The sequence below is a fragment of the Callospermophilus lateralis genome, chromosome 13, assembly GCF_048772815.1.
Source record: "Callospermophilus lateralis isolate mCalLat2 chromosome 13, mCalLat2.hap1, whole genome shotgun sequence".
NCBI classification, from domain to species: domain Eukaryota; kingdom Metazoa; phylum Chordata; class Mammalia; order Rodentia; family Sciuridae; genus Callospermophilus; species Callospermophilus lateralis.
The window spans coordinates 102,057,902-102,077,618 of record NC_135317.1 but is presented as its reverse complement, the minus strand read 5'-3'; the positions used below and the strand labels follow the sequence as shown (position 1 = coordinate 102,077,618).

Sequence of the window (19,717 nt, the reverse complement as noted above, 5' to 3'; positions counted from 1 at the left end):
AAGTAGTAGAATAGCAAGGCACAAAACAAAGTAGTCCTAACCTTTGTAAGAAATGGTTAGAAATGTAAATACACTTATTTCTATTTTAGAAAATCATTTAGAAACTCAGAATTAATAAAAAATTGCTTCCAACGGGGAAGAAAGGAGATGGAGAAAAAAGTAATACTTTAATAAATGTACTGCTCATTTTTAAGAACTATCTAAGACAATTGAAAATGTAAAAATGACCCTAATTTGAAAGTAAATCAAACTCTTTCCATTCCTGCTGCTATAACAAAATGCCTTAAGATTAATTTGTAAATAATAGAAACTTATTTCTTCATCTGGACACTGGGAAATCCAAGATCAAAGTACTAGCTCTGCATTTGGTGTTTGGTAAAGGCTTTTGACTTCCAAGATGATGCATTCTCAAGAATTCTCACGTGGTTGAATTGCGCAAAAGGGACAAATACAAAATGAGTATTAATCCCATTCATGAAGGTGGTACCTTCCTAACACCTCATTTCTGTACTGTTGCACCAGGGATTGATAAGTCAACATGAATTTTGAAAGGGCACATGCAAACCATAACACATCAAGTTAGCAGTATAAAATTGAATACCAGTGCTAGTGAGATGGACTATCAGACAAAAATAACCACAAAGGAATCTTAAACTGCAACCACTGGGTTGTTTACACAAAATTGGGGGTCAGAGAAATTAACGTCAGTTACTAGTTTAGGTATTAGAGCATTCTAGTTTGTAATTTGTCATAAATTAGAAAATATGAATCTAAGGTATATCACAGTTCCCTCAAATTTTCATTCTTAAACCTGAGTTCCAGACTATGGTACGCAGTGTATACTAGACTTCTCCATCAGATGATAGGTATCTCAAATATTGCATGACTAAAACCTGAACTCAGATCTGTTTTCTCCTAAACCTGTTGTCTTTTCCATTATATTCTGTCTTGGAGTTGCCCTTTCCATTTATCTTACCAGGAACTCAGAGCCATCTTCACTCTTAAATAATATAGTTTCTTAAGTTCTACCTAATTTTCTTTCCTAAGTAATACTTTGCAAATCTGTCCTCTTTTTGCTAATGCCACTATCTTAGTTCAGGCCCTCAATTCCTGAACAATCAAGACATCCTCGTAAGTGGCTGTCTTGCCTACAGATTTACCTTTCAAAGCTTTAAGATTAATTTGTAAATAATAGAATCTTGAAAATTCCTCAGTCTGGAGGCTGGGAAATCCAAGATCAAAGTACTAGTTTGGTGTTTAGGAAATGGCCTACTATAGAACAGCTATCCGAGATCTGTAGATGAATTGTCATCCCTTTGCTTAAAACTTTCTAGTACCTGGCAGTTAAATGAAGTCAACCCCTTCACATAATGTGAAATCCTCCATGACAGGGCTCTTGTGTTGTGCTGATGGTTTTTTTTTTTTTTTTAAATGTTGCCTCACTGTTGCCCAAGCTGACCTCAAATTCCTAGTTTAAGGGATCCTTCTCCCAGCTTCCTGGGTAGCTGGGATTATAAACACCAAAGCACCTAGCTGAAGATTTTATATATGTATTTCACATGTATGTAAATGGGTTCTTTCATAGTAACATGTATTTTTCATCACTGGGCTGATCACACTGTTTAGTTACTGCACAAGAAAACCTAGTGAATATAGGGAATATATATTATTCCAACAAAGCTTAAAGAGGCATATTTTACAGTAAAGATGTAATAAGAACAGATGGTTCTTCTGTTCAGTGTCAACACAAAGCAGTTGAGTATTAGCCAGTAATACAGGTCATCACCTTTAACTTCCAATCCACTGTTTAACAACTAATAGTAAGGCAGCCTCTGCAGGGCAGGGAAACTAACCCAGAATTAAATTGTCTGTCAGTTGGTTGGGTTATCTATAAGATAAATACTGTTTTACAAGTAAAAATTCAAAAAAAAATATAGAAATCCTTATGTGTTACTAAAAGATAACTCTTAAAGGAAAAGTATAGAGAAAAAAAGAAGCATACAAAGCCTGTTTTCACAGAAAATACTTTTTATTGCCTGCCCTACTCTTTACATCATGTATATGAACAGTATGTTTAATCTTTTAGAGAATTTAATGACAGAAGGAAATATCCAAATTTCTTAAAATTTGAAAGTAATTTAACTATATGTATCACAGGGTAGATGAGACAATTCTACTGGACACCTATATAAGCTAGGGTCTCAGGTTGGGGATGTGGCTCAATAGCAGAGCACTTGCCTGGCATGTGGGAAGCTCTGGGTTTGATCCACAGCATCACAAAAAAAGTCTCTTCTTCTCTGAAAGATCAGTTGGTTCTGGAGCTGATTTTTACCACATTGCTCGCTGGACCCCAGAAAGTTGCCCATGGTCAGCTAAGTGTCGGAAGACGATTCGACTAAGCCTCCAGCGTCGCTTTACACCACGTGGACGGGATGTCATAACACATCGATTCCTAATCCTAACAGGACAGCTATCCCGGGGAAGGGCTGCAATTTCTTTATCAGCCATTTCCTAAAGGGAATTACAACATTACTACACAGACCACATGCATTTACTTTTTCTAGATGTTTAAATTTATGCTTAAAGAAAGGGCTGTTCTTTGTCAGCCAGAGCTTCCCAAAGAACCCTGGACAGGTAGTAAACCTTAACCTGAGTAGAAACCCATAAACCCGAAGGCTGCCAGAAATGTCTGACATCCTTCCAGTGTGGTTTATAATTTGAAACTTTAACATAGTCATAAAATTCACAAACCAAGGTCTGGGGACGTGGTTCAGTGTTAGAGCACTTGCCTAATGCGTCTGAGGACCTGGGTTCAAGAAGGAATGTAGTTATGGATGTAGTAACACACCCATAACCCCAACTACCACAGAGCCTAAGGCAGGAGTCCAGCCTGGGCAACTAAGCAACACCCTGTCTCAAAAAAAGAAAGAAAGAAAAAAAGAGTCTTAGGGATGTACTTCAATGGTAAAGTGCCCCGGGTTTAATCCCCAGTGCCAAAAAAACAAAAACCCCACAAGTTGAATGAAATCAATGCATATGAAAGCCACTAAATTAACAAACTATTAAGCATTAAGAATAGTTCCTGATCACCATGCTTGAGCATGTATTGTTATTATGAAATATGTAGAGAATAGAACACTTGCCTACCCACTGGCAAATTCCAAGCACATAGTACAGTATTACTGATGATGGCCACATACTGTGCCTTGGTGTCCCTGCACATTTCCATCCTATAACTGAGTTTGTACCCTTTGACCAACATCTCTCCAACCCTACCCCTGGCCTCCTAGCTCCAAGAAACCACTATTCTACTCTCTGCTTCTGTGATCACAGTGTCTTCAGCTAAGTGTCTCAAGAGACTCTTCTTAGTACTCCTAAGTACAGACAGCTTAAAACCATTATGGTAAAAGCCATAACTGAGCAGTCCAGGAAATTCAGTTTTCTGCTCATTTGGCTTAATCCAGACAAAACTTAAAAGAATCTATAAATGTTATTTATTTATTTATAAATATGAGCTTTTGGTAAAGTGAATGGCCTTGAGTTTAAATTATGTACTCCCTGACAATGTCCCCCCCCACACACACACACAAGGCTCTTTGAAACAAGTGTTCTATGTTGTACTTAGGCATAGGACCTTATGCTTCAAAGGGTCAACTAGGGTTGATTCCATTTTATTCAACTTGAGGAGCATGATAAGAAAAGAAGCCTAAATGGCAGACCACCTCAGCACAGAGGTGGGCAAGGGAGTCCAGGAAGACAGGTCCTGAGCAAGAACAGTTTGGGTCACGTTCAAGCTCCTGAGGCACTTGGCCCCATGCACCAGCAACACTTCCTAATGCCTTGATTGCTAAAAGGATGGGATGAAGGCTAGTTAGGAAACTCACCCAAGTTTCAAGGCTGTTTATGCTGATCTGGACAACTGGATTTTATTCTCCAGAAATGATATGGATAACTAAGTCACAACAAACAGTATCAAAAGTCATCTGATAAGAGGGCTGGGGTTGTGGCTCAGTGGTGGAGTGCTCCCCTAGCATGCAGGGGAACTGGGTTCAATCCTCAGCACCACATAAAAATAAAACATTTTGCCCACCTAAAACTAAAAAAATTAAAATAAATATTTTTTGAAGAAAATTATCTGATGTGAGTTAATGATGTTGGGGTAGGAAGGACTCAATTAGCTAACCTGAAGACCTTTGGGCAAAATGGTATTCTTCCGGAGGGAATTGATCCGCAACCTGTCATCCGCATATTCATAGGCCATTTTTCGTCTCTTCACATCACGCAACATTCTCCAGTCTACATAATAACCTCGGACTTGGCGTGAAGGTAATGAAGGAACCACCTAAAAGACAGGCCAAGAACGAGTGAAGGACATGGACGGTCAGGCCTCAACTCTGCCAGTGTTCCCCAATCAGCAATCTTTCGGTCCCTATTATGAAGCAATTTTTAAAAAATTGTTTGGGATCATTTTATAATTCAAAATAATAGATTTCCTAATTAAAAGATGAATAACTTTTACGGACATAACTCAGTGGTAATAATTAGCATGATGCCAATAATGCGTGTTGGAAAGTGACACATTTTCACACACACCTTTTGCTTGCCTTTACACTAAAATTCCTCCAAAAGGCTCGTCTACACTCACTCTCCAATTTCTTTCCTCCTACTCTCTCGGGAACGTTTCCGTCCTCACCACACTGCTACCCTCCGCGGCCAATTCTCAGCCCTTCTTCTAAGCGGCCGGGCACCTCTCCGCAGGGTCGCTCACCCCGCTCCCGGGAATTCTGTCACCGGCGGCTTCTGCGCCACCGCACCGCCCTGGGTTCTCTTCCTCGACCCACACTCCTTCCGTGTCCTAAGTGTGGTCGGGGTCTCGACAGCATCCGCTTCGACCTGCCCGAGTCGAGCCGGAGGCGGAAGTGGTGGAGAGAAGCCTGGGGTGGTGGAGAGAAGCCTGGGTCTGGCCCTCGAGGGGTGCTACGGTGGTAGGGTCGTGGGGACCGAAGGTTACGCCACTCTGGAATAAGAGGTAGGGAAGTGAGAACGGCGCGGGCCTGACCTGCCGGAACGTCCGCAGCAGCGCGCCCAGCATGGAAGCCGCCATCTTGTCTCCCGCAACTTTATTGACACAAGCGGATACTGCGGTCTTGGGGGCGGGGCCTGGGGCGGGGCGGGCGCGGGGCGGGTCTTTAGCCTACAGGAAAGAGGGCGAGTTGAGGCTGAGCTCTCGCGGGATTTCACGCAAGTTGGGCATATCACAAGTCCACGGGGACGACTTTGGCCGTGTTGGCGGAGTCTGAGGCTTCTCGCATGTCTCTTTGCATACGTCTACACACTTACTTAAACTAGTAGGTCCCCACTCACCTCTTTTCATTCGCCCCCACCTTTCAGTTTATCGTCCCCAGCTGTCCTTCCCCCGCGTCCCTCTGTCCCGCCTCCGTGTTCCGCGGGGAGCAGGACACGGCCTGAGGGAACCGCGGGGTTCCGTGCCGCGGGTCGTGCTTCCGGGAGGCCTTGCGCCTCCCTCCTCTCGCCTCTGTGGAGGTGGAGGTGGTGGTGGTAACAGCGCTGCTGGATTCCCAAGTGTCTCGGGGGCTTTTATAGACATCCTACCTGTGTCGGGGTTCAGGAGAAAAGGACCTGGCGCTGTTTCTTCTCCGGGGTGGGGGACGTCCATTTAAACCCTGGCGTTTTCAGTCTCTAGTACTGGAGACTTGGGGCGTCTTCGTAGCCGCTGCCGTTGTCTGGGATGACCGTTCGAAGGGCCCTCTCCGCAGTGACCGGAGGAGAGGCAAGGAGTGGACCTTGGCCGGTCCTGGGTCGTGGACGTGTTGGTGGGGGCTGAGGAGATGCCGGGTGTCGTTCGCATCTGCAGTCTTACACGCGGGAACCTTCTGGGAGAAAGGAGGGCTCCTTTCTTAGAAGTTCAGGTTTACCGGGAGGAGATGGCATGAGCCCGACATGTAGAATCAGAGAAGTCCTAGATGGGTGTCAGGACGTCTAAGCCCATGTTATATCTTTCCACCCCACAACTAGAGTCATCTTCTGTGACCAGCTCGTGAAATGGGTGCAGTGTGAACTTATGCCTCCTTTTTGTAAGACTAGCTCCCCCCTCCCAGCTACCCAAAATTCCTGAAAAATAAATTGGTACCTTAAAAAAAAATGTAGTGCAACATGCATAAATGTCTTAGTCCACTTTGTGCTGCTATAATGGAATACCTAAGAAGAGACATTCTTACACTTCTGGGAAGTGAAAGTCCAACACCAATACTGCATCATTCGGAGCAGAAGGCAGAATGGCAAGAGCATGGAGAGCAAAAGAGAGCCACACTCGTTTAACAAGCCCACTCTCAAGACAAGGAACCCATTCCCATGGTAGTGACATTAATCCTCTGGAACGTGATATAATAGCCTTTCCAAAGGTCCAGCCTCTTAACACTATTGCACTGGGGATTAAATTCCCAACATATAAATTTTGGGGGTCATGTGCAAACTGTTGCACATAGCACAAAATTTACTATTTAGCCATTTTTTAAACTCTGTTTTTAATATTTATTTTTTAGGTGTAGATTGACATTTTAAGTGCTCAGCTCAGTGGCATTGATTACTTCACATTGTTGTACAACCATCACTACCGTCCATTTCCAGATCTTTTTATCTTTCCAAACCGAAACTCTGTACCATTAAATAATAATTCCCCATTCCTTCCTCTCCGCAGCTCCTGGCCACCAGTGTGCTGCTTTCTTCCTCTGTGAATTTGAGTACTCTAGGTACCTCATATAAGTGGAATCATACAGTATTTCTCCTTTAGTTACTGGCTTCTTTTTAAATAAATAAAATAAAGGTATCACGTCCATCTACAACTAAAAAATTTCTTTAAAAAGTATTCAACCTAATAAAAAAAAGAATTTAGTTGAGATATGAAAAAAAATGTATTCAACCTGACTAGTTTTGGAATGCAAATTTATACAGTGAGATTAATTTAAGTTAGCAAATAATCAAAGATAAATCAGTGCTGTCAGAGGTGTGGGAAAATAGGTAATTTTATCTTCCTGGTTAAAAAAAAAAATAGGCATAACTTGTCCACAAAGTGATTTGGCAAGAATTTTTTCAAAGTTTATACCTATTGATCCAGTTATGCCACTTTGAGGAAACTATTCTAAGGAAGTACTGAGAAACTTTATTTATACAGACATTTACCATGGGATTATTTATAAGAAGAGCAAATTGAATAACTTTAAAGTCCAACAGTGTGTGGGAGAGTTAATGAATTAGGAAATTTGCCCTGCATGGTGGTACATGCCTGTAATCCCAGCTCCTTGAGAGGCTAAGGCAAGAGGATTGCAGATTCATGGCCAGCTGGAGAATATAGGGAGAAATTTGTCTCAATTTTTTTTTTTTTTTTTTTTAAGCTGTGGATAATGCCAGACACAGTGATGCACACCTGTAATCCCAGGGACTCGTAAAGCCAAGACAGGAGGATTGCAAGTTTGAGAACAGCCTTAGCAATTTAGTGGGCCCTGTCTCAAAATAAAAAATAAAAAGGGCTGGGGATGTAGCTCAGTGGTAAAGTACCCCTGGGTTCAATCCCCAAAACCAAAGGGGGGAAAAACATGCTTTGGATACAGCTCAGTGGTAAAACAAAGGAGAAAGGGAGGGAGGGAGGGAGGAAGAATATGTCATAATTCTAAGAAATCTGATGGGTTTTAGCCAGCTGTGGTGCACACCTATAATCCCAGAAACTCAGGAGGCTGAGGCAGGAGGATCACAAATTTGAGGACAGACTCAGAAACTTAGCAAGGCCCTAAGCAACTTTGTGAGATCCTATCTCAAAACAAAAAATAAAAAGGGATGGGGATGTGGCTCAGTGGTTAAGCAACCCTGGGTTCAATCCCTGGTAACAACAACAACAAAAAATCTAATGGGTTTCAAGTGTTAAAGCATATATATTTATAGGTATAAGTATAGATTAGGTATATAGAAAAATGTATGGTTGGAAATATATATATATAATGCAGTAAGAATAAAGACGAGTAAGCAAATTACTTATGGCCTGAATTTTTCCAATTTTCTTAAAATATACATATATTATAGACTCAGGCATGTTAAATTTGATTTAAAAATATTAACCAGTTCTTATCTTATTTTACCCAAAATATTTAAAAAGCATGTTTTTTAAGGGTGAAGGAAAGAGTCATTCCTATCCCCATAAATATGCTTTGCTTCCTTGGGGACAAGGCAATCAGAACTGTGGCCAAAGCAGTAGGAAATTAAGAGTCCAGGGGTATTTTCTTCATTGTTATTTAGTATGACATCATCCTCCCCTTTTTTATTTTCATTTTTCTGGCTTCTCCATGTCTACCATCAAATAGATTGTTGTCCCCTTGGTACATAACCTATACCTAATACAGAATTGATCATTTCCTTAACTTCTCTGTGTTCTGGGAGGATTCATTAATTATTCCCTTTCCTTATCTTCAACTAGTAACTAACAGACCTAACTTGGCTACAGCCCCTGGAGTTGCAAAGAAGGAGCATTTACTTGGCATACTCTTGTCTCAAGAGTCTGGCCCTTGTTGAGTCACCAGCATCCTTGGACTAAAACACTCTCCCTGTCTGCTCTGAAAGTGCTTCACAGAGATGTTCTCCAAGAGGGGTAGTGGCTGCTGGGTATGTTTTGACTTAAAGAACCAGACTTCTTGGACAATCAGAGGAAACTACTTAGAAGAAGAAGGCGGGAATGAAGGAAAATGAATGTGAAGGGAGACAGAAAGGCAAAGGACACACATACACGCACAGAGTCCTGAAATGGTGTATATGGATAGTGGATTAAACCTCTGTTCTCATTACACATCTGTCTTCATTTAAACACCACCAGCAAAATAATAATCCTATTGGCTTGCCAGTTTGGCTACAGAGTATGGGTGGCTCCGCGTTTCTGGAAGCAGCCACAGGGCCCTTGTTTGTGAGCCTCCTCCTGGAGCTGTGTGCTGTGCATCAGATTAGACACAGGATGGCAGTAATACTGCATCTGAGGTCCTACACTCAGCCACCCTCTCCCAGTTCCCATCAGTTTGCCTGATGCATATTGGAAATACACACACAGCTGTGCTCTAAATGAAATGATGGCACTGCCCTTCATCAGTAGGAACTGTGAGATGGAGTTGCCCTCTTTTGTAGGAGTTCCAGGTTAAAACAGGATATGCAGTTTGTAGGGTCCAGTACAAAATACAAATACAGGGCCCCTTGTTCAAAATGCAGGGGGAAAAAGTGTTGTTATAGGAAGTAAAATGTAAAGCTTTTCCTTTTCTCTCCCAGATTCTCAACTTGTCATGGTTTTTTAAATTTGCTGTTTAGCATTGTTCTTAGTAAAGAAAAAATATTACATTTAATTTTAAACCATTGCATGAATTTTACCATTCATCTCTATATTGTATAATGCCAGTTCCCAATGCAAATTAAGAGCATTTAACTTGCATGCAGAATCAATGAAATCATACAATTTATGTTTTATAGTGTGTGCATGCCTACGCATCTCATTCTTAACAGAATGGTGGAAAAAAAGAATTCAGTGGCTTTTATTTCATTTATTTTTGTTTCTTTTTCTTTTGTAGCGCCAGGAATGAAACCCAGGGCTTCCTGCTTGCTAGGCAAGCCATCTGCCACTGAGCTACCCCAGTCTGCTCTGCTTCTTGAAATGTGCACATTCCACCAAAACATTCTCCCTTCAGCTTACTGATGAGTAAGGAGGACTGAAAGGAAAAGATCTGTTCCCCCTCCCCCCAGAAAGCTGTAATCTTCTTTCTATGTAGGAATCAAGGTCTGGTGGCCTCTGGGGACTTCCAGTGCCCCAGGCTGCTCAGTGTCCCCTATATGGTGGGTCCACCAGGATTCTGTCTTGGTGGGCATCCCAGGAAGGAGCAGCAAGGCAGATGGGCACACACATCCCCTCTGCTCTTGAGCATGCTTCATTGTCCCATCAGGTTCCACTCCCAAGTCACAAGTTCAAGGATAAGAATTTCAAAGTAGTGAGCCAGGTGTGGTATCCTCTCATAAGGTTAATCTGTTATCCCACCTACTTGGGAGGCTGAAGCAGACGGATCTAGAGTGTGAAGCCAGCTTGGGTAACTTAGCAAGACCTTGATTTAAAAAAAAAAAGAAAGAAAAATTACATATTTCAAGATAGTAACAGCAGAATGAGCCAAGCATGGTGTTCTATGGAATATCTGGTTCTGTAGGACACACAGGTGGCCTACTCATGAAGCCAGCCCTGGCCATAGCCATCCACACACCCACATTCCCACACTATGCCTCACCTATATCTCCAGAAGGCATTTTCATCCAGGAACCAAAACACCATTTTTCTTTCTTTCTTTTTTTCCCCCCAGTGCCAGGGATGGAACCCAGGGCCTCATGCATCTATGTAAGTGCTGCATCACTGAGCCATGTCCCAGCCAGCCAGAGCACCTTAAACCCTGCCTGAGCTTATGAGCATTCATCCCTTCAAGGAACAGTTTCTGAGAGTTCCTGCTATGTTCTATGTACTATTCTAAGAGCTGGAGATACAGCAGTGTGCAAAACAAAAGTCCCTGTCCTTATGGAACTTACACCATAGTAGAGGGTAAGGAAGAGCTAATTGCCTGGTATTCAATTAAGCATTTGATGAACTAAACAGAACTTAGTGAAAAGGTTTAAGAAAAACTAAAAGGTGCCCCTGGGTTCGTTCCTCAGGACCACGTAAAAGTAAATAAGTAAAAACAAACGTGTACAGTGAAAGTAATAAATATTAAGAAAAAGAAAAAGGTGGATGAAAGCCTTTGAGAGGAAGAACACTTAAAGGGAAACTTGAAATGGGAAAATCCAGTGTGGCCAGAGGCATTTGGGGGGACTGTTGAGAAGTGGTGTGGCAGGGATTGATTTTGGTATCAAATGGTGATATGCTACAGGAAAAAAAGCAGGGAAGAAAGATGAAGAATTTTGGCAGGACGTACTGTCTAATAACATGATTAGAGGACAACTTTGGATGATACCTCTTGAACAGAGACCTCTGGACATGAGGGAGTGACCTAGGAGGCACCTGGAGGAAGAATATGCAAGCTGCAGTAGGAACAGGAGGCCTAAGGGCTGAGAGGTGGGAACGTGCGGGGTGTGTCTGAAGGAGGCAAGGAGGAGCTAAGTGAATGAGAGGGAGAAAGAAGGTGAAGTCTGGAGGTGGGGGTTTCGGGGTAGGTCACAGAGGGTCTTGCATTCCCACCATTTCCTATAAGCGCTTCCAGTTTTTGATTAATGGCATTGTTGACAGTCTGAGCCCCCTTTGGCTCCTTTTCTCTCTTCGTTTCCTGGATGCCATTGCAAACCCTCTTGGGCACCTCTTGCTCTAACTACCAACTGGCTGACCAGTTCTGAGCAGACTACTACTGGCTTAGTTCAGCTGCAGTAAGAGATACCTTCGGTCTTCAGGCCCCTCTCATTTGGCTTCTCTGATGTTGATTTTGGACTCTGAGGAGTCAGGGGCCTGCTCAGCACTTACGCATGTACAGGTACCAAGAGCAGGGGAGGTGACACAGAGGGACACCCTGTTGGTGTTGGAAACCTGTGTGTGACACACTTCACAATGCTCCTGAGGTGCTCTGAGAGACGCGGAGCACCAGCTGCCTACAGCAGTAGCTAAATAGTATAAGAGGTGTCCTTGCATTTCTTTTTTATTCTTTGTTTTCCACTGTCCTGATCCTTCACTACTGGGCCAGGTCACTTCCCAAGTAAATTACATGCACATAATTCTTTATTTTGGATTCTCCTTGGTGGTAGGTGGGGGGAACTAAGGCTAAGAAAAAAGTAACCCACCCAACAGATTGTTCACATCTTAGTGATTCTACTGTGAATTGTGTCATTAATTTTCTCCATTCCTACTCCTGCCTCCCTTGTTATTCAGACCCTTTCTAAACTAGCTGAATTCCTAAATGCATTTTTGCCCTCCACCCCTGGCTTTTAACTGCTTGACCCATCTTCTTCCCTACCACCTTTTGAGTCATGAGAGCAAATATTCTAAAACACTGTGACTACTCACTTTTAGGAATTTCCCATCACCCCCAGAAATGAAGTCCAAATCCCTTAATGCAATATTTGTGACCACAATCAATCTCTGCCACACCATTTCTTATCAGTCCCCCCAAATGCCTCCAGCCACACTGGATTTTCCCATTTCAAGTTTCCATTCAAGTGTTCTTCCTCTCAGACTTTCTTCCATCTTTTGTTTTTTCTTAAACCTTTTCACTCAGTTCAGTTTAGTTTATCAAATGCTTAATTGAACATCAGACACACACCAGTTTTGGTCATCCAAGGAGGGGAGGAGCAGGTGACAAGGTTGGGGGTTAGTGGTGCAGAATGCCATGGGTAAACAGAGTTCCATGTAAAAACTTTTAGCTATTCTGCCCCAGTGTAGGGGCCTGAAAATAATTTTTCACCTGGATAGAAACACTTCTGGGGGTCTGGTAAAAAGAAAAGAAAATGTGCACTTGAAGAACTTGAGATCTTTATGGTAAAGTGGGGTTCTGAGTAAGGCAAATTATGAATGCAGTTGACATTTTGCACATTCTAAATTAGTAAAAGCAGAGATGATACTCAATTTCTGCTTATCATCCCCAACTTTAAAATATATGTTAAATTTCTTCCCAGCAATTTCAAGGAGACACTTGCATGTTTGCTGTGAATGGCTGCAGATCATATGCACGCACAGAGATTTTTCTGAGTCCCATTTCTGTCTACATATTCATTGTCTTCTTGACATGAGTACTTGAGATTGTAGCTCAGTAGTAGAACACTCGCCTAACATGCACGAGAGCTTGGGTGTGATCACCATCACGGGATGGGGGTAGGGGGGTCATAATGCAGCTGTTAGCCAAGAAGGCCAATCTAGCAAACCTTGTGTGCTGGATGTCAGGGGTGTGTGCTCCTTGGCCTGGTCTTATTGTACAGTGCTACATGCTGTGTCCATGGTCCTACAGGCAGAACTAGACACATAAGTGTCTGCTTGAAATAGAAATAAATGGTTTTCAGAATAATCTGATTCACCAATGAAGCACAGCTTAAGTGGGTAGTTTTCAACCCTTCTATCCAGCTCACAGGGCATATAACCACAGCTGGTAGCTGGGGCCTGGCGATTGTGAGCAGATGCTACTATTAATTCCTCTTTTTTAAAATTTTTAGTTGTTGATTGACCTTTATTTATTTACTTATATGTGGTGCTGAGAATTGAACCTAGTGCCTCACACATGCTAGGCAAGCACTCTACCAACTGAGCCACGACCCCAGCCCTGATTCCTCTTTTTAATGTTAGTAGCTTCCTTCCTCTTAGACTAATTCTCAATTCTAGGGACCTGCTTAATTTTCCTCATTGTATTTCCTATCTGCCATAAAAATTAGCCACAAACTTCGTAGTTTGAGACAACAGGCATAAATCCTCTCACAGTCCTGGAAGCCAGATGCCCCATCAAGATATCAACAGGGATATGCTCCTTCAAAGGCCTCAGGGAAGAATCCTCCCTTGCCTCCTACACTTCCAGACTTTGGTGACTCTTTTATCTCCATTTTCCCCTCGTTCTCTTCTGTGTGTATGATTTGGTGTTTTTTCTGCCTCTGATTAGAATACTCTCATTTGGATTTAAGGTCCATTCTGATTCAGTATAATCTCACCTTAATCTTTACTTAATGACATCTGCAAACACTATTTTGAAATAAAGTCGTACTCTGAGGTTATAGGTAAACATGAAATTTGAGGGGATGTTATTTAATCCACTACACTCATCTATCTTACCAAGACTTCAGCTCAAGGACCTCGACTTACACCAGCTGCTTTACCTCTTTCTTCAATTCTCAATTCCCTGTTCCTCTTTTCCTAATTAGCTCCCTTAGGAGTGACTCATAATTCTGTGTGCACAAGACTTGACTATTCTGCATTTTTAAAGCCTATACAAAGTAAGCACATATACAATAGAATTTCTCAGAGAGGTAAGTCAAAGTCAGGGAGGAAAGGCCTGACAGAATCACAAACAACTGTTTTAATATTGCATTTGTGTTATTCCCCCCAACTTATTTGAAAGTTCCTTAAGGAAACATATTGTTTTCAAGTTCCTAGCAGAGTGTCTGATATGTAGTAGGTGCTCCTAAATATTTCTTGTTTTGGAATGAGTCAGACTCTTACCTGTGACCATGTTCTCATCAGCCATTGCCAACCTCTGTGGTGTAGAAGTCTTTGTTGCTCTTTCCCTAAAGGCCATCCTCTGTGGTTGTGACCTGCTGGTCTAGCACTTTATTTTTTTTCCATGTTTTTATTGGTGCATTATAATTACACACAATGGTGGGACTTGTTATCACCATTTGTGTATGTGCATATTCATATATGCACATGATGTAACAGTAAAATTTGGCCAAATCCTTCCCCATGGCCTAGTATTTTAGAAGAAAATGCCCTTGTATCTCTTTTCCCAGGCATTGGCAAAAACCAGTCTAAGTGTTGATAAGCTAGATGTTATATCTCTTCCAGAGAAAAAGAGAAACAAAGTATCCTCAAGAGGAGCACAGGGGGAGTGAAGGGCTTTCAAGAAGCCCCTCTGAAGCACAGCCATGATGTTTGTGTTTGTCTCTCTGGTAAGAAACAACGTTCAGAGGATGAAGCTGAGACTTGGTCTCTGTGTTCTTAAGATCACACGTGCTACTTCACATGAGCTGGCTGAAAGCCAAGCAGATGGCTCACTCTGGAGTCCTCTGGAATGCCCACAGGGGCCCCTTTCCTGCCAACTGGAGAGACAGGGACCCCAGGGCTACCTGGCGTTCGGGGTTCCAGAACTCTTGCCTCTTCAGAGTTCCTGGAGAGCCCCAGCACTCTCTTTTCCTGTTGCCTGAGACTGGTGGACTTCCTGATGGTGCAGCGTGCTGTCTTTCTGTCTTCCACCTTTCCAGATAGGTGTGAGCCCCTTTCTCCTCTTCCCAAGAACAGTCTACACTGGGAGATTTCAAATCTGACTCAGTGTTCTTCCAGGCACTCTCCTCCAACTGCTTGTGGCCTAGGCTGAAACAAAATGTCTTGTGTGGTTTCAGGGATGAGGTCACACCCTTTTTCTTTTCCAACGTCCTTGATGTCTTTTCATTTGGAGGAATAAACAATTGATAGAAAATCAGCTTTTCCATTCTTCCATATATCATTTTTCCTTGTTGTTTCTCTTCCTACTCTTCTTGATTGTTCTAAATTCTAAAGCCGTCTAATGAAAAGGCAAAATGTGAGTCATTTAGCTTGAGTGCATCACTTTTATTAGTCATGGTGACAAAAATATCAAAGAGCTATAAGTTAATGAGACCCAAGTGTAGGAAACTTCTGCAAAGCCACAGATGGGTCCTGATGATGCCAACACAAGGCAGATGTCCCCTTTCCTGGAGAAGATATGTGGTCCATGTGATCCTGCAGGCCACTTAGTAGCCCCAGAACAATAGAAATGTGTACCACGTCATTATGTCCACAGCTGTGTTGGGGCCTGGAAAGGAGCAAGGGGACAGAATGCTCCCTTACCCTTCGGTCACCTTCTCATCATCTTTCTCCCAGGGCCTCATCTCAGAGATCTTTACCCTTGCCCCATCTCCAGGCTAATTTACCTTGGGGTAGGAAAAAAATGTTCTCAGAGAAGCCTGGTCTCCTGCTGAATCATCAGTTGTCAGTCAAACCAGGTGAATTTGCATTTTGTCCTGATTTTAGAAAAGGAAATTAAAATTATATTTCTAGTATATTTCTCATCCTTTGCTCTGCACTGTCATAAAGAGCTAATATAATCTTCTCAAGTTTTCACTAATCGCTCCCTGTCTGATCTCTGAGTGCAGGACTCCTGTCATTGCTCTTTTCCACAGCACACCAGGCTGGACTCAGGCACTAGGAAGGCATTCAGCCTTCAGTATATCCCTCCTGGTCAAATAATCAAGTTGCAAGATTGAGTTATATTCATTGAAACTCTGCTTTCAGATTTCTATTGGAGTTTTGTTTTCTCCCCTTTGGATGTACTTTATGTAAACTAGAACTCTTGGCATTTCTGTTATACCCAAGGAAGAGAGCAAAGGGAAAAGATACAGTGGTGACCATCTAAATTGCAAGCTGTAGGGTCATGTCTTCTCATTGTTTCTTAGTATCCTGTGCAGTACTAAGAAGTCTAGTTTATATGCCTTAAAGGATGCATGACAAAAACAAGGTATCATTAATTCATTTACTTCTTTCATAGAACTACAGAACAATCCTTCACTAATATTGGCTCCCTTCTCCTATAGGGAATAATAGCCTGTTTTCCCCTCTAGAAATGGAAACTCCACAAGGGCAGGGATGATATGAAGAGGAAGAAGATGGTGATGATGATGATAATGAGTTTATTTAATTCTATTTCCCTAGCTCATAGAATGATCCCCAGCACATAGTATATACTAAATCAATACTTATAAAAAGAATAAATAGAATTTAGCTTGTATTTGGTATAATCTCAGAGATTCTGGTAATCAGAAAAGTAGAAATCAGACTTGTCTTCTCATACATATGAAGTTTGTTCTTGGGGTTTGACCTCAGACTGTGTCTCCCACTCTGGTGTGATCTGTGATTCTGTATAAAATCTCAGCCTCATATGCTTGGTGGCCACCCAAGTCTGCTTTTTGAAGAAGAGAAGCATTTTCAGGGACGTAGGGGAATGTTGACCCTACTGGAAAAGCTGATGTAATGAGGAAATAAGAACAGGCCCATAAGTGGAGTCCTCCCTACTGAATGCACTTGGTCCCCACAGAGGCTTCATTTTGTTTTCTGCTAGCCCGCTATAATACCTCTCAGGTTGGGTTCTGACTAATATTGCTTTTAATACTGGAAAGAATCATCAAGGACTGATACCAGTCCTTGTTAACGGTACAATTTGGACAGATAAATCTTGGCAACCTGTACTTCTGAGAAGGTCCAGACACCTCAAACATAGTTGTGAGTTGTTGATGTTGCCGTGTTCCAGTGAAATGCCACTAGCTCCATTTTCAGATGGTGAGATCAAAGTGTGCACATTTGCCTGGTCTTTTTTCCTCATTCCCAGGTCTGTCTGGCCTCCACTGCCAGGCTCCATTGACCCCTTCATGATCCTGTTCATCTCTGACCTTCTCTCTAGTGATTTTTGCCTCTTTTAATCCACTGATTACAATGGGTCTCACCGCCAAACCAGGGGAAAGAAGGGACCTGTTGTCTCCAACATGGCACATCATGAGGAAGGCTAGAGGCCCAGCCACAGGCTTCTTGTGCTTTGGGATCAACTACTCAGGCTCTGGCTTTTCCATCCCTTAGAGCTGGTCCCTCCCTTCTCCAAAAGTCTTCTCTGCCCACGAACCCACCTTTCACTGAGAAGAATCCAGCACGAAGTGAAACTTGGGGGCTAGAGGGAGGGTTAGTCAAAGTTCTGGTCAAAGAATTTCCAGCTCATACTTCATTTGAGTCTCTATAGATTCTGACTTCTGTCAGCGGCTGGAACTTTAGAATTTTTTGAAAGCAACTACACAATGTATGTCTGCAAAGTGTTTTTGCCAAGTGCAATCTCACGCAGATGCTGGTAAACGCACTGCAAGCTACCAACCATCTTGCCATCAGTCCTGATCATTATTCATCTCCCAATCTACAGAGAGGTGCATCCTGCCATGACACACACACTCCCTAACACTTGCCATTCACCACAGCGCCTGAGGAAGTGCCTTCCCTCCTGCAGGTTTACACACTTGCCCTGCACCCCAATGCCTTCTGCAAAGACCCAGCTCATCTGTCTCCCTCTTGTTTATGCTTAACCAGATCCTTCCTTTGTAATTATTTTTGAAGTTTAGCTTTAAACTGCTCCCAAAACCACAGTGGCATGGCAGAAGGTAATTCTGCCAAAGTTGAGTCACGATGTCTCCTTTGCCCTTGCCTCAGGCCATTCCCTTCTTCTTGTAGAACACTGTAATGGAAAGGTGGGCAGACATTCTTCTGCTTTTGTCTGATGGCTCCTTCTGGAACATAAACTAAAAGCCCCATATTTCATGTGGCGCCAAGTCTCTGTGACAGAGGCTTGTCATAGAGGCTGCTGGATAAGCTGCATTTGGTTTTGGACTTGGTGAGACCATCAGGATTCTTGGGGAATTTTTTTGTCCTTTGTCATTGCCAAGGGGCTGGTTATAAGAACCAAGCAAAAATAATGAAAGCCCTTGAAATTCTGGGTTTTCTCTCCATCTTATTCAAGTCAGTGATGATTTGGTTTGGATGACACTTTTTTTTTTTTTTAATGAGGGATATATCCTTAAAAGATCACTCTCTACTTCCTACCTCCAAATCTCAGGTTTTGGAGCCTGGACCCATACTGTTTCTCAGTTCCCTACTGAGGCATGAGTCTCAGCCCACAAAGGCTAGCATGTCTGTATTTATCATCACTACTTATCATGATGGGCCTAGATAAAGAGTCAATTTTATTTTGACTGACATTCAGGGACTTCCAAAAATCTGGCTCCTTATCACTTCATTGAACTCTTCTTAGATTCAAATAGCTTTCCTGTTTTTACATAATTTCTTGATAATCTTATCCTTCTAAGTTTCTTCTCAAACTCCTTTTTTAGGGTACTTCTTTTTCCAAAAATAACAGTCTCCCAAGGGGTTTGATATGATCTCTTTTTTGCCCTTCTTATTTCATACGTTCTCATTCATTCTGACAGTTTCAACCATCACCACTAAGACCATACTACTATCTGCATCCAGAAATATCTCCTGAATTCTAGACATTTATAATGTGTCCCAGTGGACACTTCACTGTGAACATGCCCCAAACAGTCCATTTTTCACCTTGAGCTTGGTCTACCTTATCTATTTCTAGCTTAAGAGAATGACCTATACTTCGAAAACTAGGACTCAAGGTGCATTCTCCCCACTCCTTATTTCTCATCCAAAATTGGAGCTCTCCACCCTACCCGCCTCCACAGTCTTAACATCACACATCCAGATGCCCAAGTCAAAACTCTTGAGGCCTCCTTGAAATCTCCCTATTATTCTTGTATCTAATCCATCAGGAAGAAATAGTTCTACTTCTAAAATATTCCCCAAATTTCTGCTTTTTGTTGAATAAATCTGAGTAGTCACTAGGTTCTATAGACACAATGCTACAACACCTATGTTTTAGTCAGCTTTGTTGCTGCTGTGACCAAAAGACCTGACAAGAACAATTTTAGAGAAGAAAAGTTTATTTGGGGCTCACGGTTTCAGGGGTCTCAGTCCATAGATGTCTGACTCCATTCCTCAGGGCCTGAGGTGAAGCAGCATATCATGGTGGAAGAGTGTAATGGAGATAAGTAGCGCAGGACATGGCCACAAAGAAGGGGAGAGAAGAGGGTTGGGTGAGAAGGAGAGAGGGAGGAAGGAGGGAGCTCCCCACAACTGACAAAATGCATAAACTCCAAGGGCACCTTCCCATCAACCCATCTCCTCCAGCCACACCCTACCTGCCTATAGTTACCACCCAGTTAATCCATTCAACTGGATTAATGCACTGATTAGGTTAAGCCTCTCATAACCCAATCATTTCACCTCTAAACTTTCTTGTATTATTCCACACATGAGCTTTTGGGGGACACCAAACATCTAAACCATAATCTCCATGGCTGTTTTCTCTCCTCCATTCTCTTCCTTTTCTTCACTTTCCCTCCTTTG

The 19,717-nt window shown here is 42.4% G+C and overlaps 1 protein-coding gene across 1 annotated transcript; it reads right to left on the bottom strand.

The window, feature by feature from the left end:
• Window positions 1–2,010: 2,010 nt before the first annotated feature.
• On the bottom strand, window positions 2,011–5,155 carry Mrps14 (mitochondrial ribosomal protein S14). Its single transcript, XM_076831375.1, has 3 exons — window positions 5,060–5,155; window positions 4,184–4,342; window positions 2,011–2,511 (listed from the first exon to the last, which is right to left on the bottom strand). The coding sequence occupies exons 1-3, from the start codon at window positions 5,102–5,104 to the stop codon at window positions 2,329–2,331; spliced, it is 387 nt and encodes a 128-aa protein (XP_076687490.1). The 5' UTR covers window positions 5,105–5,155; the 3' UTR covers window positions 2,011–2,328.
• Between the last annotated feature and the right edge of the window lie 14,562 nt (window positions 5,156–19,717).